The sequence below is a fragment of the Martes martes genome (genome assembly GCF_963455335.1).
Source record: "Martes martes genome assembly, chromosome: 8".
NCBI lineage: Eukaryota > Metazoa > Chordata > Mammalia > Carnivora > Mustelidae > Martes > Martes martes.
In genome coordinates this window covers 30,288,530-30,313,262 of record NC_137895.1, presented here as the reverse complement: position 1 = coordinate 30,313,262, position 24,733 = coordinate 30,288,530, and the positions used below count along the sequence as shown (strand labels likewise).

At 39.0% G+C, this 24,733-nt stretch overlaps 1 protein-coding gene and 1 pseudogene across 5 annotated transcripts in view; one reads left to right on the top strand and one right to left on the bottom strand.

The window, feature by feature from the left end:
- Positions 1 to 397: 397 nt before the first annotated feature.
- The window catches only part of POC1B (POC1 centriolar protein B), a 103,364-nt gene continuing 79,028 nt past the window's right edge, over positions 398 to 24,733 (bottom strand). For all 4 annotated transcript variants that reach the window (XM_080812496.1, XM_080812497.1, XM_080812498.1 and 1 more), the window contains 2 exons: positions 5,588 to 5,809; positions 398 to 1,976 (listed from right to left, as the gene is read on the bottom strand). In XM_080812496.1, the coding sequence (XP_080668622.1) occupies positions 1,872 to 1,976; positions 5,588 to 5,809 (327 nt within the window). In that variant the 3' untranslated portion in view covers positions 398 to 1,871. The remainder of the gene's footprint in view (positions 1,977 to 5,587; positions 5,810 to 24,733) is intronic.
- On the top strand, positions 23,514 to 24,554 carry LOC308347992 (heterogeneous nuclear ribonucleoprotein A1-like; annotated as a pseudogene). Its single transcript has one exon. The product of its transcript is annotated as a heterogeneous nuclear ribonucleoprotein A1-like (transcript).

The window sequence follows — 24,733 nt, the reverse complement described above, 5'->3', positions numbered from 1 at the left end:
AAACACTTAAAAAAGGGGGGGAATTATAAAATGACCCTCTTGAAAAAGTTTCAAGGCATTTTAATTTCTATCACCACTGTTTCTAGATCTCTTATAAAGGTTTGTGATACCTGCAAAAATGTGGCAACCACACATTGTAAGAAGTGGCTATAGCTCCATCGTGGGTTTCTAGAGTGTGGGCCGTAGGCCGACAAGCAGCTAGGGCACCTGTGAGCTTCTTAGAGATGCAGATGATGGGCCCCGACTGACCCCCATGATCCTACAAACTGGATAGGGCCCAAGAAACCTGGACAAATGCTCCAGGAGACTGTTATGCACGATGAAAGGTGACTGAGTTGAATAAGAAGTTTAGTATGTCAAGGTTTTAACCACCTAAAAAGAAAGGCACAATTTTTTTAAAGGTAAAATGTCTTTATTGTTTGAAGCTTAAGAAATGGTAAACAAAAATCAGTATGACATTTCATTTTTTAGTCTTTTGAATGAGGTTATAAAAATACAATGCCACTTAGTCTTTATAAACTTTTGAAAATGTCTAGAAGTTCACACTTGGTATAATATAAAAAGGCACTTAAAACACACAATGAGGTGATTTTTTTAAAAAACCACCTTAGAGATATGATTGAAATTGCTTGGGAAAAATTTATCAACACAGACTCCTACACAAATAGGACTTGACTTTTTCTTCTTTTTCAAAACATAGATACCATTTTCCCCATGTTACCTACAGACAGCATAAATACAGACTGCCCTCTCCCACCTTTGTTCTTGATTTAGGTTAATAGAAAAGCAAGCAAAAATTCATTTTTCTTCATTTTAATCTATTTTTTTTTAGATAAAACAAAATTCTTCATTTGTAACCAGATCACCCTGAGCATTTTTTGGAATGCCAGGCTCATTTTCATTTTGTTTTAAATCACAATTCACTAAAAAAAAAAAACAATAGGAAGACAATGATGTGAATATTATACGTACTTATTACCCAGCCACCAAAATCACCCTAAGCAGCAGCATTTCTGAAGCATGTGGACATACGTGTGTGTGTGCATCTTTAAGTATCACTGTTGCCTCACTCAAGCACCAGAGCCTACGGAAATCCCACTGGTGCCATCTTTGTAACCTGGGGGCACAGGTGTGGGCACAACCCCAGTCATTCCGGGCACTTACCCACGAGGGCAAAGATGTGTGCTTCATGCATTTCTAGCTCTTCATTTTCTTTCAGGTTGGGTAAAGGATAAGCCATGTACAGCATAAATGAAAAACCCACGGCTCTTGTGTCACGTATGTAAGTGTGTTCTTGCTGTGGAAATTCTGTGCTTTGGGAATTTTATAAGATCATTATTTCGGGACATGGTTAAGGAAGAATGTTTTTTCTGAGCTGACAGACCCATGAGCCAGATTGCTAGCTCATTCTCTGCGTCCAGGATGCAGGAGAGGTAACTGCATTACTTCACCCCAAGCGTGTTGTTCATGAAGGGAACACATCCACTGCTTTAAGCAATCGCCTGAACGTGATCAGTTGAAATGATTTAACAGTGAAATTTGGAGATTTGGTTACTTTCCTGGCAGGATTTGGACTATAAACGACAACTGGCATTTACAATAATATGGGGGAAAATATCGAGCCACTTGGATACTTATTACTTTAGTACTGCAATCATAAATGTTAATGATATGAATTAGTCTTTGACATTGATTTGTGTATTTAAATTGGTCATTAATTATGTCTTTTCTGCCTTTTGTTCTGTTGCTCGCCCTTCTAAGAAAGGCCATGATAGTGAGTACACGGTCGTGTTGCCGGAACCATCTTGCACTGCCTTCCTGAGCACAGGTACATGTGGTCATTTATCAAGCCTCTGTTCATATTTTTCTAATTAACTTTTATGTTGGATAACATTGAAAAGCCTTTGCTGATTTTCAAGGCAGTCTTTCAGCTTATCCTCTGTCAAAGTCAGTCGCTGCTCCAAGATTGAAACAGTCTGCAAAAGGAGGACAAAATAATCAATGCCTGATGACCTGATGGTGAGGATAATGACAGTCACCTCTACAAAGGAGATCCTTTCAGCAACTGGAATGTCCACCCCTTTGCCAGGGAGGGACTCATAAATTAGCCCCAGAGCTTGTTCTGCTTCTGGGCCCTACCACTGACAAAAAGCACTATGAAGCAATTTGAGGAAAAGATGAAGAAGTGATGCCTTTGGTGAGAAAAGAATAAAAGATGAGGCCTCTGTAGACCATTCTTGTCTGGTCTGCTAAAGCACCAATGCCAGGGAAGGGGCCCCACGTAGCCTGTGCACAGCCCCACATGCTACATGGCAGTATGCGGGGGATGGGGGATGCCACATGCCCAGCCCAGGGGCTCTGTCACTCTGTCACGACCAATCCATGATGGACCCTGTCTATACCAGCTGGATCCCTAGTTTCCCTTAAATTGTTATAATGACCGGCATCAGTTCTCACACCTTGAAAATGATGACAGCACCTCTGAGCGAAGTAATGCACATAAAATGCTTATGCAAGTGTCTGGCGCATAGGGCTTGAGGAATCTTAGCTCTTTTGCCTCCTGTGGCTAATAAATGAGCATATGACTACACACACACACACACACACACACACACACACACGGCTACTTTTAAATTACGCAAATTTAACTTGATATTGACTACTTCATCTTTGATCTTTTAGATTTCTTTTAAACTTTCTATTATAGAATAAAGCGAATTCAGGAAGCTGCACAAAACACATGTCTCTGAATGAATCCTCATGAGAAAAATACCCTGATGAGAAATGAATCCTCATGAGAATCCTCATGAGAAAAATACCCAGATCAAGAACTAAAAAAAAAGCACCCAGATCAAGAACTAGAACTCGGGAGCACCTGGGTGGCTCAGTCAGTTGAGTGTCTGCCTTCAGCTCGGGTCGTGATCCTAGGGACCTCGGATAGAGCCCTGCATTGGGCTCCCTGCTCAGCGGGGAGCCTGCTTCTCCCTCTCTCTCTCTGCTGCTCTCCCTGCTTGTGGGCTCTCTCCGACAAATAAATAAATAAAATCTTAAAAAAAAACAAAAACACTTTGTTGACAAACTAAGGCCACTGAGAACAGAGTTTTGTCTGCAGAGCTTCCAGCAGTCTGAATTTTCAGGTCAGCGCGCTAAGGGCGCAGGTCAGTCTGTTCTGTTCTCTATATTTTCTACAAATTGGCAGCTGGATTCAAAGGCTTGATTAGACTCAGATTAGATCTGTAAGACTATGGATCTAACAAGACCGAAAGTTAAGGCTATCGGTAGAGATCTATTTCATCAGAATGCATGTAATAAGGTTTGATCATTTCTTTTCTCATAATGTTGGACCTGCTCAATGCCTACAACTATTCATTCTTGTGGACTATAAATGATGATATTCTAATCCCATCATTTAGAAAATTATTAGCTGGGATAATTTATAAATAAGAAATGCTTTCCTCATCTACTACTTGGTTATCTAGTGGTAGAGTTCATACAGGAAAAGCAAGATAAATACTTGATTATTTTAGTCAGCAAGTGTCAAGAAAGAAAATGAACTGATTCCCTATCGTCCTCTGAAGGTAAATAATTTTTAAGATATCATTATTTAATAGCTATTGCTTTCATATTTCCTACTATAGACTATGGCTAATTAAAAATGATGCTAATAGTATTTTCTATCCTTTCTTGAGTACCTGTAGGGGGCAAGCATTTTGCCATATACTTTGCATACATTATCACAATCCCACATGCTAAAGCTTTTGAGGTGTATAATAGCATCATCTTTAACACTGGCTAATTCCATTTATCTACCACATGAAATGTAATTTTCTTTTACTTGATTTCTGATTATAGTTCAGTGCAGATAAGTTATAAACACCGTGAGTGAGTTAGGAGATGCTCAGTCATCTGTAATTAAAGTGAATCAGAACATGTTTGTTTTATTTGCTACTTCCCAGAAATTCACTGTTTCTATTTTGCAAGTGTGTTGTGCTTGCTTTAACCTCTTTAATTATAAAAGAAAGCCAGCCTTTCAAAATTAAAAATCATGGAGACATTCAATAAATCTTAAATGATTCATTTAACCCTGAATCAGGTAAAAAGAAGGATGGAAAGATTCACTTGTGAGAGGCTCTAAGAAGGACCTGACATCGAATATGACAGTGCAGGTGAAGAAGTCATGGCAGTATGGGAAATAAGCCAACCAAAACTAAATTTGGCATGAGGCCGAAAGGGAAGATGTCTTTAAAGGGAAGAAATGTCTGATAAATACAGAGAAGGTCACCTCCAATTCAATACTGCAAAGTGAAAGTTAGTGATTTTAATATGATTTTCACCGAACAAATCTTGTGATGACTCCAAGTGCTCACAAGGCCCTTCCCCACAATCTGTCAGGACCCCAGATCCACATACATGGCCCTTGCTCCTAAAGGCCCTGAGATGTCATCTACAGGCTTTTAGTATTCATTTAATGATTGCCTCTAAACCCTGGCTGTAAAACAGAATCATATGGGGTACCTAAAAGGACAAATGTCAGGGCCTTGCCCCAGACCAATGGCAATGCGCTGTCTGGAGAAGAGAACTGGCCATCCTGATCTGTAGCTTTATAACCAACCCGGGGATGATAATGCACAGCCAGTGTTGAGAACAGAATGAGAGGATTTCTATGCAAGAGCTATTTGAACTTGAAATATGTATTCTGGAAAAGGAACTGACATCTCTCTAGCTCACATGATAGCCTCTCTTTCCCTATAACCTGTAGCAAGGTCTGCTCTGACAGATATGGGCAACCTCATTCTAGAGATACAGGAACAATAAGACGTCTTCAAAGGAAACATTGAATCAGCAGAGCTGGAGGGGAAACTGTTGAGGTAACCATTTCAACACCCCCTTCCCTTACATAACACCTGTACCTTCTGACCAAGAGTTGGAAGACCTTTGATATATAAAGATTCATAGTATACCTTCTTTGCAAAGGTAAAAAGGCATCAAAGGACGAGGTAATATTCTAAAACAGGTATGCAAAAACCATCACCTCCAGAAGAACACAGCATCAACGTAATAAGCTCTCGAACGAGGAAAGTTACATCTCGGATAATAAGAATATCTTCAGGTGAAGAACTATAAACATTGCCAAAATTTCATTCAAACCAGAAACTGTTAACCGTTTTTCTTATGGCCCTGGATATTTCTTTGATAATGCACTATCTGAGCATAATACATCAAAAATCTTTAGGTAAAACCTTACTGAGCAGAATCATATTACATTTATAGCATGGAGTACCACTGCTGTTCTTCCCAGTCTCCACTGTTCCTTCTGGCCTCCAGACAGCAGAGAGAGCACAAGGGCAGCTGTGTGTGCACACGCGTGTGCATATAAATGCATACATGCATATACACACACGGACTCTGATCTTACCTCTACAAGATCTTACCAGAGCAGCTCAGCAGAGCGTGCCTTGCTGTATTGACTGCCACCCCGAGCTTACCTTTCTAAGAACTTTCCTCCTGGCTCTGCTAGTTCTGCAGGCTACTGTAACCCGGGCTGTTTTGTATAACCTACCCCTCAGGACAAAGCATGCTGGCCTACCTGGGTCAAAACATTGAGTTGTTCCATAATATGCTCTAAAGCGTCAGTCAGAGCGAGTGGTATGCTTCTTTGGCTCTCAGAAGGGAGGTCACTCATGTCTTCTGTTTTCTTTTTCAAGGACGTTGGTGAACATTCCGATGACAATAAAGAAGGGTTCAAGAAATATCCGCTGATCTCTTCACTCTTGTCTGCTAAGGTTCTAACAGTGGTGGTATCTGTTGTCTTTGACATCACAGAAAAGATAGGAAGAGTTATATTTTCCAAACCTCAACATGATAGATAGATAGATATAAAGTATTTAATAATCTTCCTTCTAAATACTCAGCTTACATTTAATCGTTTATCAATTACAGTATTATAAAAATTACAATTACAGAGAGAAAATAAAGCTAACAATGAATAGATAAAATTCCAATTTTCCTTGACTTTTTACATTAAATACACTTTGTATGTACCTGCCTGCTAGAGCTAGATGAGGTGTTTCACCACTAAAAGGATAGTTTAGATGCAGTCTAAATCTTTTTTTTTTTTTTTTAAAGATTTCATTCATTTGACACAGAGAGACAGAGAGAGACACCACAAGTAGGCAGAGCAGCAGGCAGAGAGAGAGGGGGAAGCAGGCTCCCTGCTGAGCAGAGAGCCCAATGTGGGGCTTGATCCCAGGACCCTGAGATCATGACCGGAGCTGAAACAGAGGCTTAACCCACTGAACCACCCAGGCGCCCCAATGCAGTCTAGTTCTTAATTAAAAACAAATACCACATCAAGATTACCATTATTTTTTAAAAATGGAAAACGACAAGTGTGGGTGAGGATGTGGAGGAACTGGAACCCTCGGGCATTACTGGGGGAGCAGCAAACAGTGCGGCTGCTGTAGGAAACAGTGTGGCCGTTCCACAAAAAGTTAAACCAGAATTACCATATGACATAGCAATTCCAATCCTAGGTATGTGTCCAAAAGAAGTGAGAGCAGACACTTGAACAGACACTTATACACCATTGTTCACAGCAGTTTTACTCACAAAAGTCAAAAGGTGGAAACAACACAAATATCCATCAACAGGTAAGTGTAGAAACAAAATGTGGTATGTACATACAACAGAGATTTGTTCAGCCTCAAAAATGACTGGAATGCTGATACATGCTACAGCATGATGAACCCTGAAAATATTATGCTAAGGGAAATAAGTCAGACACAAAGGAAAATAGTACACAGGTCTACTAATATGAGGTATGCAGAGCAGGCCAATTCGTAGACACAGAAACAGTAGAGGCCATGATGGGCTGGAAGGAGGGGGAGGGTGGAGTTATTGTTTGATGGGTACAGGGCTTCTATTTGCAATGGTGAAAAAGTTCTCAAAATAGATAGTGGCGATGATTACACAACACTGTGAATACTTACTGTCTGTAAACTGTATACTTAAAAGTGATTAAAATGGTAAATTTTATGTTGTGTATATTTTATCACAATAAAAAGCCGAAAAGCCCTCCAAACATATGGTCATGAGCAATCTGAAAATAAAATTTAAAAAACAACTATATTTACAACAGCTCCAAAAAGAATGAAATACTTAGGATAAATTTAACAAAAGCGCAAGGCTTGTTCACTGAAAACTGCAAACATCACTAAAAGAAATTAAAGATCTAAATAAATGTAAAGGCATCCAAATCCATGTTTGTGGACCAGAACAGTTAATACTGTTAAGATGGAAATATTCCCCAAATTGATATGTACAGATTTAATAATATTCCTATCAAAATCCTAGCTGTCATATTTGCAGAAGTTGACAAACTGATCTTAAAATCCATAAAGGAATGCAAGGAACCCAGAATAGCCAAAATCAATACTGAAGAACAAACTTAGAGGACTCACACTCCCCAATTTCAAAATTTAGTACAAAACTATAGTAGTTGAGACAGTATGGCAATGGGTATAAAGACAAACATATAGATCCATGGAACAGAACTGAGAATCCAGAAATAAGCCCTTTCACTTACGATCAATTGATTTTTGACAAGATTGCCAAGACAATTTAATGGGGAAAGAATAGTGTTTTCCACAAACGGTGCTGGAAAAACTAGATGTCTAAATTCAAAAGTATGGATTTGGACCCTACTTCACACCACTACCTCAATATGGATCATAGACTTAAATATAAGAACGAAAACTATAAAACTCTAAGAAGAAAACATACAAGTAAATTCTCCTGGCCTTGGATTAGACACAGGATTCTTAGATATAACACCAAAAGTACAAATGACTGACTAAATGAATAAATAAATTGGACTTTATAAAAATTAAAAACTTTTGTACTTCAAAAGATACCATCAAGAAACTGAAAAAAAAATGCCCATAGAATGGGAGAAAACATCTGCAATTCATATATTTGATAAGAGATTTTTTGAAGAACATATAAAGAACATGTAACTCCTACAACTCAAATATAAAAAGAAAAATAATTCAAAAATGGTTAAAGGGTCTGAATGGATGTTTCTCCAAAGACACACAAATGACCAATAAGCTCATTGAAAACATGCTCAAAATCATTAGTCATCAGGGAAATGCAAATCAAAGCCATAATGAGATACCACTTCATACCCCCTGGGATGACTGAAACAAAAAAGACAGAATATAACAAATGTTGGTGAAGATATAAAGAAATTGGAACCCTCATATATTTGCTAGTGAGATTGTATAATGGTGTAAACACTTTGGAAAACAGTTAAACATAGAATTACCAAAAGACCTAGCAATTACACTCCTTGGTATATACCAAAGAAAAATGAAAACATACATCCACATGAAACTTGTACATGAATGTCATGGAAGGATTATTCATGATAGCCAAGAAAATGAAAACATTCCATATGCATCCAAATGCTGTAGTAATGAATGTATTAACAAAATGTGGTATATCTATATAATTTTAGTATATGTGCTGCCGAAGCGAGCACTGGTATATCTATATAATGAGTATTATTTACTCCCAAAAGGGATGGAGTACTAATACATGCTACCACGTGGGTAAGCCTTGAAAACATTAGATGAAGTTAAAGAAGCTATATATAAAGATCACACACACGTACTCTGGTTTCTCTTCAGATCGCATGAATTTTTCGCCTTAATAAAGATCACACATTGTATGATTCCATGTTCATGAAATGGTCATAATAGATAAATATATGAAGACAGACTATGATTAGTGGTTGCCAGGAGCTAGGAGGAGAGAAGAAATGGGAGAGACTGGTAATGCTATCATCGTGATGAAAATGTTCTAAAATTCTGGGGCACCTGGCTGGTTCGGTTGGTGGAACATGAGACTCTTGATCTCAGGGTCATGAGTTTAAGCCTCATGTTGGGTGCACAGACAGAAAGAAAAGAAAGAGGAGAGCAGAGGAAGAGAGGAAGAGAGAGAGGAAGGAAGGGAGGAAGGAAGGGAGGAAGGAAAGAAGAAAGGAAGCGCGGAGGGAAGGGAGGGAGGGAGGGAGAAAGGGAGTTAGTTCTAAAATTCTTTTTGGAATAGTGAAATATTTAAAAGTTAGACAGTGGTAATGGTTACACAACTTCATGAATATACCAAAAACCATTGAATCATATACTTTAAAAGGGTGAATTTTATAGTATGTGAATTTTATCTTATTAAAACTGTTATGAAAACAAGCAAAAATATAAATATATACATTACAGAGGGGTTTTAAAAGATTTTAATCAGTTTTACATTTTTGGCTATCATATGAGAGTTCCTGAGTGAGGTTCCCTCCAACATGGGAAGTATACTTCTAATGATGATGATGATGATTGTGATAACCATTAGCATACAGAACTTACTATATATTTGGCACTGTTTCAAGTAATTTACCTCTATTAATTGATTTAATCCTCACAATAATCCCATAAGGTAGGTTCTACTAGTATTTCCATTTTACAAACGAGGAAACAGATACAGAGAGATTGAATAGCCTGTCCCAGGCTATACACATAGGAAAGATGTATGAACTATAACCAATCATATATCTCAGAGATGCTGAAATATTCTAGGTGCTGTAACTTTGGGATCAAAGCCACTTTCTCCATGAGGCTCCCAGCCAGTTTTTAGGAAGATGAAAACTATCAAGTTTCCCTCTATCATAAATTCGCCATTTGTTGAAAATAATAAAAACAAATTCAAAATCCATCATCTGCAATTCAAATTTATTTTATTTTTAAAGATTTTATTTATTTATTTGAAAGAGAGAGAATGAGAGAGAGAGAGAGAGAGCATGGTTGGGGGGAGGGTCAGAGGGAGAAGCAGACTCCCCGCTCAGCAGGAAGCCCAAAGTGGGACTCGATTCCAGGACTCCAGGATCATGACCGGAGCCAAACCAACTTAGCCACCCAGATACCCTCAAGTTTATTTTAAAAGGATGTATAAAACACGCCTTCATACTCCTACCTAGCTATGTGTGTCTGCTCACAGTCTCTCTGTTCCCTCAGCACATGGTCCCAGGGCCTCGCTCTGTGTTAGGCACTCTTCTAAGCAGTGAGAACCCTTACCACTGTACACCCTGGACTGAGCAGGAACTTGAATATTTTTGAGTAATATGTTAACCACCTGTATACAGATTTAATTACTGTTCTCACTGACAGAAACCAAATGCTCCATATAACCAAGACAGTCTTTTACACAGGGCAAGACACACCTCCATGTGTACATGCAAGTATCACTAGGGGTGTTGCAGCAACTGTTCCGGCCACCCATGGGAAAAGGCCTCAGGCTAGTTAAGCAACCATCTTTGAACTCTGGGGTTTTACAGTCAGGGTGGTTAGTGAAGAAAGGGTAATAGGAAATAGACAAAGGAAAGATTTAAGTCCCGCAGTCTAAGCCATAAAAGATCTCAATACAGCCTTAATAATGGTCTTCTTGTTTGGGACCAGCAACAAATAAATTACTATCATATGACATGTGGAGGTGAATGAAAAACAGCCAAGGGGAGGGTCAGGGAGAGGGGGAAAGTACGAGGTCTCCATCCCACATCCCACAACATTAGCCAACTGACGTATCTCTCTTTCTGTCTCTCAGAGGTATTGGAACCTCAAAATGAGCAGATTCTTTCCCACCAACCAACTCTGACTTTGCATCCTGCTTGTATAGGAAAAGGGAAGGATGCATGGCTTAGGGAAGTTTCAAAGCACTCATTCATGAAATTTTTTAAGCAGTCAAGAAGGGAAAAAAAAGGTTGAAGATTCTGGGCTATCAGAAGTCCAGGAGATGAGGCTGCCGTCCCCACTGCTCCCAACGCACACTGGCCCTCTCCAAGTGGCTACTACTCTTTTCCGGGGTAAATGCCTACTGAGCGCTGACATCACAGCAAGCACTGACTGATGTTCAACGGGAGTATGGTGCAAGGCCTGCTCTCGAGGATTCTGTTGTGGGGAGAAAATTAAGGCAGAGCGAGGCCTAGAACCCCCGCGGGGCCGGGCGCATCACTGGCGGGCACAATGGAAAAGAAAGAGGAGCACACGTGTGACTGGAAGACTGCCAAAAAGAGCGACCCTTTGGTGCTCCATGAAAGGAAGAAACCACACTCTGATCCCTTAGCTCCTACTTTTATTGCCAACGCCTAAAGTACAGTGAGGTAAGAATAACTCATTCCTTGATTGATTCTGCAAACAGAGGCCTCCTGTGCTGAGCTTTAATTAAAGCTACAGGAAACAGCAAGAGGGATGTGGTACCTCCCTCGTGGAGCTTAACAGTTCTCTGAGAGACCACTTGATCCAGAAGGATGGCAGAGAAATCACCACCCCTAAGTTTCCCTTGGATGGGCCCATGGTGGCCATGTCAAAGATGGGAAATGCAGAATATGCAGAAAATGCGCCAAGTGCAGAATAAATCTGAGTGGCTGAGAAAACTCTCCCGTTAAGCATACAAAACAAAGTAAGAGATACAGAGTTGACGACTGCCAACAATTTGATAGTCCTGAGAGCTAGACACAAAACCTCTGACATTCTGGGGACAAAAGACTCTTTTTAAAAAAAAATGTTTTTTTGAAGATTTTATTTATTTATTTGACAGAAAGAGAACACAGCAGGGGTGGTGGCAGAGGGAGAAGCAGGCTCCCCATTGAGCAGGGAGCCTGACACGGGGCTCGATCCCAAGACCATGGGATCATGACCTGAACCAAAGGCAGACATTTAACCGACTGAGCCACACAGGCACCCCTGGAAAACTGACTCTTAAAAGATTGTTTAGACGCCATGGAAAAATTAATGTGTAATTTTTCATTTGTCACTTACATTAGAGAATGAATATTTTAGATTTTTTAAAAAATGATTTTACCTATTCATTTGCCCGAGAGACAGCAAGTGAGCACATGGGCAGGGGCACAGGGAGAGAGAGAAGTAGACTCCCTGCTGAGTGGGGAGCCTGACACAGGGCTTGATCCTAGGACCCCAAGATCACAACCTGAGCAAAGGCAGACGCCCAACTGACTGAGCAATCCAGGAGCCCTGAGAATGAATTTTTTTTAAGTACATTAATAGAAAGTTAAAACTGTGGCATTTGCAAGCAAATTTTCATCAGGAAATTAACCATTCAATGATGTAATCAAGGTCCACATTTAAACTATTACTATTTATATAATTAACAACGGAACATTCACGATACTGTGCTGCTCTTTCCACACAGAAATTCAGGCATCATATTTATTGCTTCCTCCTCTCCTCTTTTTCCCTCCTCCCGGCCCTCGCCCACTCCCCGTCTGGGCGACCCAGCCAGAACTAATCACTGGAGCCTCTTCCCTCACCATCTCACTGTCATTTCCTGTTGTATTTGTGTTTACATGTCTACATTCCCAACGAGTTTGTGAGAGAGTCTCTTGAGGGCAGGAGCCACCACTCTCCCATCTTTTTTCCTCAGGGTTCTGGCACAGTCCATGAGACGCTGGCGGGGCTCCCCAGTTATTGAGCTGAAATCATGGGTTCTAATTCATTGAATTCACTGTCCCGTATCAGGTGAGCCACCAACGAAATAGCATTATTAATAATTCAATAGTTTGAGAGAAAAGTAAAAACCCAAAGTTACACCAATACCATTCTCTATTAAAAATTACTGTCTGAAGTGCCTCCTGTGAGGGAGCAGTGGAAGCATTTAGCACGTAACCACAAATTTGCAAATCACTTCTTGATTTTTCCTCACCGTTCCCCCTACAGCGTATCTGATGGTTTCTGATGGCCTGGCATAAAGACTCTGCAAAGGAGGCATTTCACATGTAAAGGTAATCAATGACTTGCACTTCAGATATTATCTTTAATAAATGGGTTAAAATAAGTCAGTTTGGGCTTAGAACTACTATTTTTAGTCTTGGTTTAATTCTGGGAGTAGAGAACAAAACAGATAAAAATTAGAAAAGACACCACGACCAAGTGGGATTTATTCCAGGGCTGCAAGGTTGGTTCAACATCCGCAAATCCATCAATGTGATACAATACATTAATAAAAGAAAGAATAAGAACCATAAGATACTCTCAATAGATGCTGAAAAAGCATTTGACAAAGTAGAGCATCCTTTCCTGATTAAAACTCTTCAAAGTGTAGGGATAGAGGGCACATACCTCAATATCATCAAAGCCATCTATGAAAAACCCACTGCAAATATCATTCTCAATGGAGAAAAACTGAAAGCTTTTCCGCTAAGGTCAGGAACACGGCAAGGATGTCTGTTATCACCACTGCTGTTCAACATTGTACTAGAAGTCCTAGCCTCAGCAATCAGACAACAAAAAGAAATTAAAGGCATCCAAATTGGCAAAGAAGAAGTCAAACTATCACTCTTTGCAGATGATATGATACTATATGTGGAAAACCCAAAAGAATCCACTCCAAATCTGCTAGAACTTGTACAGGAACTCAGTAAAGTGTCAGGATATAAAGTCAATGCACAGAAATCAGTCGCATTTCTTTACACTAACAACAAGACAGAAGAAAGAGAAATTGAGGAGTCAGTCCCGTTTACAATCGCACCCAAAACAATAAGATACCTAGGAATAAATCTAACCAAAGAGGCAAAGAATCTATACGCAGAAAACTATAAAGTACTCATGAAAGAAATTGAGGAAGACACAAAGAAATGGAAAAATATTCCATGCTCATGGATTGGAAGAACAAATATTGTGAAAATGTCTATTCTACCTAAAGCAATCTACACATTTAATGCAATCCCTATCAAAATCCCATCCACTTTTTTTTTTAAAGAAATAGAACAAATAATCCTAAAATTTATATGGAACCAGAAAAGACCTCAAATAGCCAAAGGAATATTGAAAAAGAAAGCCAAAGTCAGTGGCATCACAATTCCGGACTTCAAGCTCTATTACAAAGCTGTCATCATCAAGACGGTATGGTACTGGCACAAAAACAGACACATAGATCAATGGAACAGAATAGAGAGCCCAGAAATAGACCCTGAACTCTATGGTCAACTAATCTTCGACAAAGCAGGAAAGAATATCCAATGGAAAAAAGACAGCCTCTTCAACAAATGGTGCTGGGAAAATTGGACAGCCACATGCAGAAAAATGAAATTGGACTATTTCCTTATACCACTCACGAAAATAGACTCAAAATGGATGAAGGACCTCAATGTGAGAAAGGAATCCATCAAAATCCTTGAGGAGAATGCAGGCAGCAACCTCTTTGACCTCAACCGCAGCAACTTCTTCCTAGGAACATCGCCAAAGGCAACAGAAGCAAGGGCAAAAATGAACTATTGGGATTTCATCAAGATCAAAAGCTTTTGCACAGCAAAGGAAACAGTTAACAAAACCAAAAGACAACTGACAGAATGGGAGAAGATATTTGCAAACGACATATCAGATAAAGGGCTAGTATCCAAAATCTATAAAGAGCTTATCAAACTCAACACCCAAAGAACAAATAATCCAATCAAGAAATGGGCAGAGGACATGAACAGACATTTCTGCAAAGAAGACATCCAGATGGCCAACAGACACATGAAAAAGTGCTCCACATCACTCGGCATCAGGGAAATACAAATCAAAATCACAATGAGATACCACCTCACACCAGTCAGAATGGCTAAAATTAACAAGTCAAGAAATGACAGATGCTGGCGAGGATGCGGAGAGAGGGGAGCCCTCCTACACTGCTGGTGGGAATGCAAGCTGGTGCAACCACTCTGGAGAGCAGTGTGGAGGTTCCTCAAAAAACTGAAAATAGAGCTACCCTATGACCCAGCAGTTGCACTACTGGGTATATATCCTAAAGATACAAACGTGGTGCTCCGAAGGGGCACGTGGACCCAAATATTTATAGCAGCAAAGTCCACAATAGCCAAACTGTGGAAAGAACCTAGATGTCCATCAACAGATGAATGGATAAAGAAGATGTGGTATATATACACAATGGAATACTATGCAGCCATCAAAAGAAATGAAATCTTGCCATTTGCGACGACGTGGTTGGAACTAGAGGGTATTATGCTTAGCGAAATAAGTCAATCGGAGAAAGACAACTATCATATGATCTTTCTGATATGAGGAAGTGGAGATGCAATGTGGGGGGGTTGGGGGGAGCTAGGAAAAGAAAAAATGAAAAGATGGGATTGGGAGGGAGACAAACCATAAAAGACTCAATCTCAAAAAAAGACTGAGGGTTGCTCGGGGGAGGGGGGACGGGAGAGGGTGGGTGGGGATATGGACATTGGGGAGGGTATGTGCTATGATGAGTGCTGTGAAATGTGTAAACCTAGCGATTCACAGACCTGTACCCCTGGGGATAAAAATACATTATATGTTTATTAAAATAAAAAAAAATAAAAATAAAAAAAATTAGAAAAGCCTTTCTAAGGGCGGTTTTGACCCCTCCAGCTAAAGTGAGTTTCCTATCATTGAAAATTCTAATATAGAGATGGGATGGTCATTTGTTGGTGATATTCTGAAAAATATACAAACATCAGGTCAGGAAATTCAAATGAATGCCCTTCAAAGCCCTTTCCATTCCGGATATTCTGAGATTTTTAAATTACTACACACACACACATAAAATGCCTCCTTGAAATAGACTAGGATAACAAAGAATATCTTTTGCCTGGAAAAAAATAAAGGTAATTATTATTTTTCAAATAAAGAATGGGTCATTTATTTTCAATAACATTTAGAGTATGAATTCGGAACTTAATAATCTCTATATGGGATCTAAAATAATGAAGACATAACACCCATTCAAATGACATTTTATTTAGCAACTATGTGCCAAAAAAATTCTAAACAGCAGAGATACAAAACTTTGTTAGTTTCCTACTGCTGCTACAACAAATTACAAGTTTGTTGCTTAAAACAACACAAGTATATGAACTTAAAGCTCGGGAGATCAGAAGTCCAAGATAGGTTTTACACAGCTAAAACCGACAAGCCAGCAGAGCTGTGTTCCCACCTTTTGGGGCTTCTAGAGGCCCCTGCGTTCCCTGGCTCGTGACCCCATCATTTTAGTCTCTGCTTCCATTGTCATACTCCTTCTCTAATTCCCGTACCTCCCTCCTTCCCATACAGGGACCCTGGTGATTTACTGTGCTCACCCCAATAATTTGGAATAATTTCCCCAACACAAGATCCTTAACTTTATTACATTTGCATGTAAAAAAACACGTTCACATAGTCTGGGAATGCGGACATGGACATCTTTAAAGGACCACTGGCTGCCTACTATAAGGAATGAATAAACAAGAGAGATCCTGTGGTCACAGGGTTAAACTCAAGTGGGTGAAACGGGGAAATAAATATACAGATATGTGATATAATGTCAGGTAATGACAAGGGTTATGAAGGAAAAATAAAGCAGGTAATGTGATATTATGATATAGCTTCATTGATAATGTATTTTTTTAAAAAGATTTTATTTATTTATTTGACAGAGAGAGAGAGGGAACACCAGCAGAGGGAGCGGGAGAGGTAGAAGCTGACTCCCCACTGAGCAGGGAGCCTGATGTGGGGCTTGATCCCAGGACCCTGGGATCATGACCTGAGCCGAAGGCAGACGCTTACCTACTGAGCCACCCAGGCCCCCCTCAAAGATGTTTTTTTTTTTTTTTTAAGATTTTATTTATTTACTTGCCACAGAGAGAGAGATCACAAGTAGGCAGAGAGGCAGGCAGAGAGAGGTGGGGGAAGCAGGCTCCCCACCGAGCAGAGAGCCTGATGCGGGGCTCGATCCCAGGACCCTGAGATCATGACCTGAGCTGAAGGCAGAGGCTTAACCCTCTGAGCCATCCAGGCACCCCAAAGATGTATTTTTTTAAACAGGAAAGGTGGAAAATAAATTTTAAGCATGTTAAGTTTGAGATACCTATTAGACTTCCAAAGGGAAAAGTCATGACGGTCACTGGAAGTATATAATTCCAGATTTCTGTGGAGAATTATCTGAATCTATCTATCTATCTATCTATCTATTCACCAGTTTTTGTAAAGGATACAAATGAACAGCCAGATGAAGAGATATATACAGAGCAAGGTCTGGAAAAGTCCCAAATATAAGAACTTCTGTTGCCTTGAAGTTGGGGTCCTCAGCATGTAAATATTACAGCCCTGGGTCTATGATCACTCATGGGGAGTCAAACAAGGAAAGAGCTGCAAAGACTTCCAAAGGCAGGAAGAGAAGGAGCAGGAAAGGTGACGAGAGGCCCATGAGGTGGGAAAGGGAGTGGCCCAGAAAGCCAAGGGACAGAAGAGTTTCAAGGAGGAGAGGGTGATCACCAGGAGCAAGTGCTGTAGAAAGACTGATTTTAATGAAGCACTGGGACCTTGACATGAGTGGAATGGTGGGGACAAAAATTTAATTGGGAATTCAGGAGAGTGGAAAATGAAGAAATGAAGATCGAACGTAGGCAACTCTTTTGGGGAGTTCTGCTTTAAAGGGGAGCAGAGCAATGAGACCGGAGCTGGACAGGGATGAGGGGTCAAATGAAGTTTTCCTTTTTAAAGACGGCAGATACATTATAAATGTGTGCTTATGGAAAAGTTCTGGTAGAAAGAGAGCACTGATGTCATAGGACAGTGAGGTGATAACTACTCAGTTAAGGGGTTGGCTAGGCAGCACTAAGTGCCCTGGAACTTTGTATAAATTTAAGGTGCAATCAGTCAGCATGGCTGTCTACTCAAAATCAGTTGCTTGGGTATTGGTGTACAGTAGGCAAAGAAATAGATTTAACCAGGTTCAAATTTTTCAGGTGGGTACAAGAGCGGTAGGAAGGGATAAGGGCATGGCTATCATAATGGACTACAGAACCTAAAGTAGAAGAGAGGGACACAGACAGAGGAGGTGGGCAGTGAAAAGGCACCAGGATTGGAGACCCTTCTGGGGTTGATGAAATATCAAAATTCGAGGACTGGAGGAAGTGGTGGCAAAAACTAGCAGGCTTTACACTGAGTTTACCATCAGGACAAAGGATTCAGACAGTCACTGAGTTCATCTGAGTATCTTGACAGAGAGACAGTATGGCTGTCTTTCCAAAGTGACTCACTGCTGCTCTATCTTTAGTTCTCTCCTTGAGGTCAGAATCCTGTTAACCAAGGAATGGATGAACCAATCAGGAAAAACAGAAAAAGGAGCTATACACTCACCCATGTGGGACTGTCAGAGGACCACACCAAAAGACTCAGTCCCAATTTCTAAAATCATTAGGAAGAAAATCCTGAAGAAAACCACAAGTCTTCCATTTCGTATATATGCACAACGTACTGTGTATCCTTGTAAAAACATACCCACCTGCTCAAGTCTTACTGATTTAAAAATATCTCTGGGATAAAATCAGAAAATGTCATGTGAAATTTGTGTCTCTCACACTGCCCTGGCTGAGCTGAAAAAGACTTCTGTTTGTCCCTTGGGAGAAATCATACATCTTTTTCTCAAAGAAAGAGCCTTCAGGCTTTAGGGATAAGGTTTTACAGAGGGCTTTGATTTTTCTTCTTCAAACCAAATTGGAAATTTCGTTTTTGTCAGAAGACTTGAAAAACACACTCTTATGCAGCTATCAACTATAACATCTGAATGCTTAATTCAGTCCCCTTGAAAAAGGCAGCTGCCACAACAAATCGACTGTCTTTGTCTTTCATCTTTATTCTCATCTCCAGAGAAGCTTATTAATTTTGAAGACATGGACATGCAGAATACAAGTATGACAAATAAAATCTGTACAAAAATTTCCTTCTGTTTCATTTCTTACGTGATCAGGCAAAACCAAACCATGGTGCTTCACTCATTGTTCAAAAAAAGGTGCATGTGTGCGTATATCTAAATTTTGAGGCAAATAATAGTTTATATTACACAATGATGTATTTCTTGAAGATGTTTTATATTCAAGTAAGTATTACATCTTGGAAAAAATGGAAGTTTGACGTGGAAAGCCATATTTGGTTTAGTTTCACCCACGTGTCTCAAAAGAGCCATCTGTTCACCTTTCAGAAAGCTGCCCCTTTCTCCATGTGCACAACAGCAGTCAAGGGAAATTAATACGTGACTGAATAAGAAATGCAAACTCACTGCAGTTCTAACATCTTTGAATGAATCAGTGATTTCTCTCTTTTTATCTAATAGCTGGTTTTTCTTTAAGTTCCAACTCTGCTTTAAAACTTTCAATTAAAAGGTATAAGGAATAATAAAGCAGTCCTCTCCCCTATCTTAAGAAATAAAGTGTACCATTTTTGGATCTTCTTCCCTTTCCCTTGTAAAGAACAGCATCATCTTGAATGTGGTATCTATCATCCCAATTCACGTCCCTGTACTTTTATCACTCTCTAGATATCCCTGAACAACAGTATTGTTTTTGCATGTATTAGACCTGCTCATAAAATGGTCTTGTAGTGTATCCTTGCAGAACTTTTTGTTAATCATTTTTAGATTTGTCTATGGGGATGCAGGTAAGTCTAGCTCACTTATTTTCACTGCCAAATAGTATTCCATTGAAAACTATTCTACAGTTTATATATTCTGTCTATTGTTAATTTGCATTAAATGTTACAATGAGCAGTATTATAAATGTCTCCTGCATATGGGTGTGAGAGTTTCTCTAGAATGGAAAAGTTAAGTCAAAGTTTTATTAGATATCGTCCAAAATATTGTCCAGACATTGTCCAAACTTACTCTTGTATGAGAAGGCAATCTCCCCTTTTTCTACAAAATCAATATTTCATTGTGCATTTCCATGATTACCGCTAACTTGAGCATATTTTATCTGTATATTATTCTTCTGTAAATTGCCTGTTCAAATCCTTTGTTCACTTTTTAATGGGTCTACCTCTCTTTTTTCTAATTTAAATTTAAGAGTTCTGTATATATTCTGGATACGAGTATTTTGTTGTTTATAGGTATAGTACATCTTCTACTTTGTGGTTTGTCTTCACTTCTGTTTTATGGGATTTTCTTTATTTGTGCCAATTTTTGTTATAAATTTAGTCAAATTGTTCAAATCTTCCTTTGTAATTTGTGTATTTTGTATTTTGTTTAAGCAATCCTTGCCTACCAGGAGTATATAAATACATTCTGTTTCCTTTTAGAGGTTCTGAAGTATTTTCACATTTAAACCTCTAACTCCCCTGGTATTGATTTTGTTTGTGGCTAAAAGTATGAAAATAATTATATATTTTTTCCAGTTAGCTGGTTGTCTTGGTTGTCCCAGCAACATTTATTGAACAGTCTATTCAGTGACTAATCTGTCTTCATGGGTCTGCAAAGCCAGGTCTTTCATATACCAACCATCTATTTCTGTGTGGGTCTGTTTATGTGCTCCCAACTGTGGGCTCTGTCTCTGCCTGTAATAGCACCACATTTAAGCTTAATGAACCTCCAACCTCCATATTTCTTCAAAATTGTCCTGTTCCAAAAACTGGCTATTTTTGGCCCTTTGCTTTTCTACTTGAGCCTTAAAATCAACTTTTTAGGTTTCATTAAAAATCTTACTGGGATGTTTACTGGAATTTCCTTGAATTTATAGATTCATTTAGAAGAACTAACATCTTTATGACACTGAGCCACCTGATTTACAAACCTAGTATTCCAAAAAACATGGAATATCTTCTAAATTTCATGTTATCCTTACATGAAGGCCTTATACTCTGTACTTTCTGTATCATTTCAATTTTAGTCTATGTGCTTTCAAAGCAAACACACTGGGGGCACCTGGGTTGCTCAGTCGTTAAGCGTCTGCCTTTGGTTCACGAGATGATCCCAGGGTCCTGGGATTGAGCCCCACTTTGGGCTCCCTGCTCAGCAGGAATTCTGCATCTCCCTTTCCTACTCCCCCTGCTTGTGTTCCCTCTCTTGCTGTGTCTTCTATCAAATAAATAAATTTAAAAAAAGCAAACACATCGCCACCAGGTTAGTATTGTAATAGTCATTCAGAGCCCAACTTACCCTGATGTTTCAAATTATAATTTTTCAACTTTATGATGGTGCAAAAGCAATACATCCTCAGTAGAAATCACACTTCAAATTTTAAATTCTGATCTCTTCCTGAGTTAGCAATGTGCATGGGATATGACATTCTCTGGTGATCCTGGGCAGCAGCAGTGAGCCCTAGCTCCCAGTCAGTCACACGATCTCAAGGGTAAACAATCAATATACTTTCAACCATTCAGTTTCTCACTTTCAGTATGGTATTCAATAACTCACATAAGACTTTCAACACTTCATTACAAAATAGGCATTGTGTTAGATGATTCTGTCTGACTATAGGCTAATATGCCCTGAGCACATTTAAGGTCGGCAAGGGCAAGCTATGATGTTTGGTAGGTTAGGTGTCTTAAATGCAGTGTATTGGGATGTAACCTCATTGTAAGTTGAGGAAGACTGGTACACAGACAGCCAACCAAATCAAAAGTCAAATAAATCCTCAAATAACTATCCTCAGTACTTCTGTGAAACATAAAGTTATCAAAGAATCAGGGACATTATTTAGAATGTATTTTTGAAAAATTATTTCCTGAGCTTGCTTATTCTTTCAGATAAATAATGCCATTTTTAGCCTTTCCTAGAGGCCCTATTTTCTGTTCCTCAAAACTTTTCAAATGCCAGATTCAAAAGAAGTGAGCTGTGGTGTTAAAAATCATGAGATAATTCTTTTAAATTGTACACACAAAGTACATCATGCTTTAGTCAACTGAATAAGACTTTAGCTCCCTTGCTGTATTTGTTTTAGTGCTATGCAGAGGCAATTTTAAGACAAGAATTTATCCAATCATTTAACAAAGCTACATTCAGAAAACTGGCAAGCTTTACAGAACATCTTTTGGAGAGCAAATATTGTATTTATTTATTGTTCTATTCATCATGTAGCATAATGTGAATATTATAGTACAATTAATAATAACTGTGATTGTAACAGTAATATATATTCACAGCTGGGTTGGAAAACCACCCTTCTGTCTATTTATTATTCATTAAATCATTCAAAAAACAGAGAATGAAAGCTTTCTATGAGAATTCAATATACACAGTGTACATTGTATTAGTTGACTTTAATTTGCATTTGCTAAATAATGAAGTCTTTCCTTATCTTCCCCAAATAGATGAAACTTGCCCGTCATCTAAATCTCTACAAAAATTCAATTTTGCTTCTTAAGGCAATTATCGATTTTTCCTTACATTTCTGCTATTTGTGACATCATTTAATTTTCTATGCTCTCATATAATATGGTGATTATATGACTGGGACATCAAGTCACACAGACTTTTTAACCCTGTATCTTTTATGCAGTAACTATGTGACCATGGACAAATTACTTGACCTTCTAAGAGCCCTTAGTTTCCTTATCCATAAAATGAAGAAAATGATATTGAGCTACATTATAAGGCTGTTGTGAGAATGTAGATTTAATGAAAGAGTTTAATGTAGAGTTTGTATTCACTTACCTACCATCATCAGTATCATCATATTATGTCCTCCCCCAACTCCTCTAAAATCTAATTTGCAAGTTTCTAGAAGGGCAGAAGCTACAGGTTACCTTCCTTCACACAACTGACAACTTGCTGAGTAACTCCTATTGTAAGGCACACATAAAGTAATTAATAAAATCTGTTGAATTAAAGATACTTCTCTATGCTGTATACTCCAAATTTTTTTGTTGGTTTTTTAATTTTCCTCTTTATATGTCTGTTTTCTCAAATTAGGTCATAAGCCATACAAGGGCAGGTGCAGTTCAACAAATAAATGGATGAACCATAACAAATAAATGCTGATAGTAAACATGTATACAGTGAATACACACTTAAAACAAAAATCACTGACAAATCCAAAATAAAATATTAAGACATTTTCAGATGTAATTTAAAAAAACACACAAAAAACAAGGTTTCCGTTTTCAGGCAGGTGCCTGAAAAATGTACATAATATTTTAAAAAGACATTTAGTAGACAAAGATCCAACAGCTTTAAAAAGTTCTGATCTTGTCATTTTCATGGATAAAAATGGTTTCCTAATAATTAATACAGGAAGCCAATCTAACATCAAGCATTAAAATCTATGAATCCCATCTAAAATATTTAACCCCTTGATGAAGATTATATATATAGACACAGTTAAAAATTAGGGCATAAAGTCTCCAGGAAGAACAGCTTTGGAGTAGAATTTCAGTAACAGATATTTCATTATAAATAGCTGAAAACAAGATGCTATGATAATAGTGTACTCTTTGATAGAGATAAAATATTTTCCTTTCCAAGATTTTTGCGTGTAGAGAGCTGTAGGTGTTTTTCCCTTTCTTAGTTTGCTGGTGGAAGAAACCCAGAAACCAAAGACAATAAAAATAATGACTGCATTTATAATGAAAGATTATCCTTTTTTTTTCCTTTTTAATCAATTACCATAGGGAAAGATGGTCTAGGAAAAATAACTTACAAATACTACTACCATCGTTAAGGTCTCCCCTCCTGCCACCATCATGTTTAAGTCAGAGTCTCCCAGAGCCCCAACAGCTGTCAAAGCTCTTTATCGAAGATCTGAGCTTTGAAACAACTGATGAAACTCTGAGGAACCATTATGAACAACAGGGAATGCTCTCAGACTGTGTGGTCATGAGAGATCCAAACACCAAGCGCTCCAGAGGCTTTCGGTTTGTCACGTATGCCACTGCGGAGGAGGAGGAGGCAGTCATGAATGTAAGGCCACCCAAGGCGTATGGAAGATCTGTGGAACCAAAGACAGCTGTCTCATGAGAAGATTCTCAAAAACATGGTGTCCACTTAACTGTGAAAAAGACTTTTGTTGGTGGCATTAAAAAAGACACTGAAGAATATCACCCAAGAGATGATTTTGAACAGTATGGGAAAACTGAAGTGACTGATGTCATGACTGACCGAGGTAGTGGTGACAAGAGAGGCTTTGCTTTTATAACATTTGATGACCATGACTCGGTACACAAGACTGTCATTCAAAAATATCACACTGTGAATATCCACAACTGTGAAGTAAGGAGAGCACTATCTAAGCAAGAGGTGGAGAGTGTTTCATCTGGCCAAAGAAGTCGAAGTAGTTCTGGCAACTTTGGTGGTGGTTGTGGAGGTGATTTTGGTGGGAATGACAATTTTGGTCATGGAGGACACTTCAGTGGTGAGGGGGCTTTGCTGGGAGTCGAGGTGGTGGTGGATATGGTGGCAGTGGGGATGGCTATAATGTATTTGGTAATGTTAGACGCAACTTTGGAGGTGGTGGAAGCTATAATGATTTTGGAAGTTACAATAATCAATCTTCAAAATCTGGACCCATGAAAGGAGGATATTTTGGAGGCTAAAGCTCCGGTCCCTAGGGTGGTGGAGGCCAACACTTTGCCAAACCATGAAACCAAAGTGGCTATGGTGGTTCCAGCAGCAGCAGTAGCGACAGCAGTGGCAGAAGGTTTTCACGACTGCCAGGAAACAAAGCTGAGCAGGAGAGGAGAGCCAGAGAAGTGACAGCGAAGCTACAGGTTACAACAGGTTTGTGAACTTGGCCAAGCACAGTGGTAGCAGAGCCAAGCTGCCACAAAGAAGACATGTTTTAGACAATACTCACGCGTGTGGACAAAAAACTCATGATTAATGGTATAACGGGTTATTTTAGCTTCTTTTCTGTGGAAGATGTAAAGCACTCCAAGAAAAGGTTTTAATGTAGATTTTTTTTTTT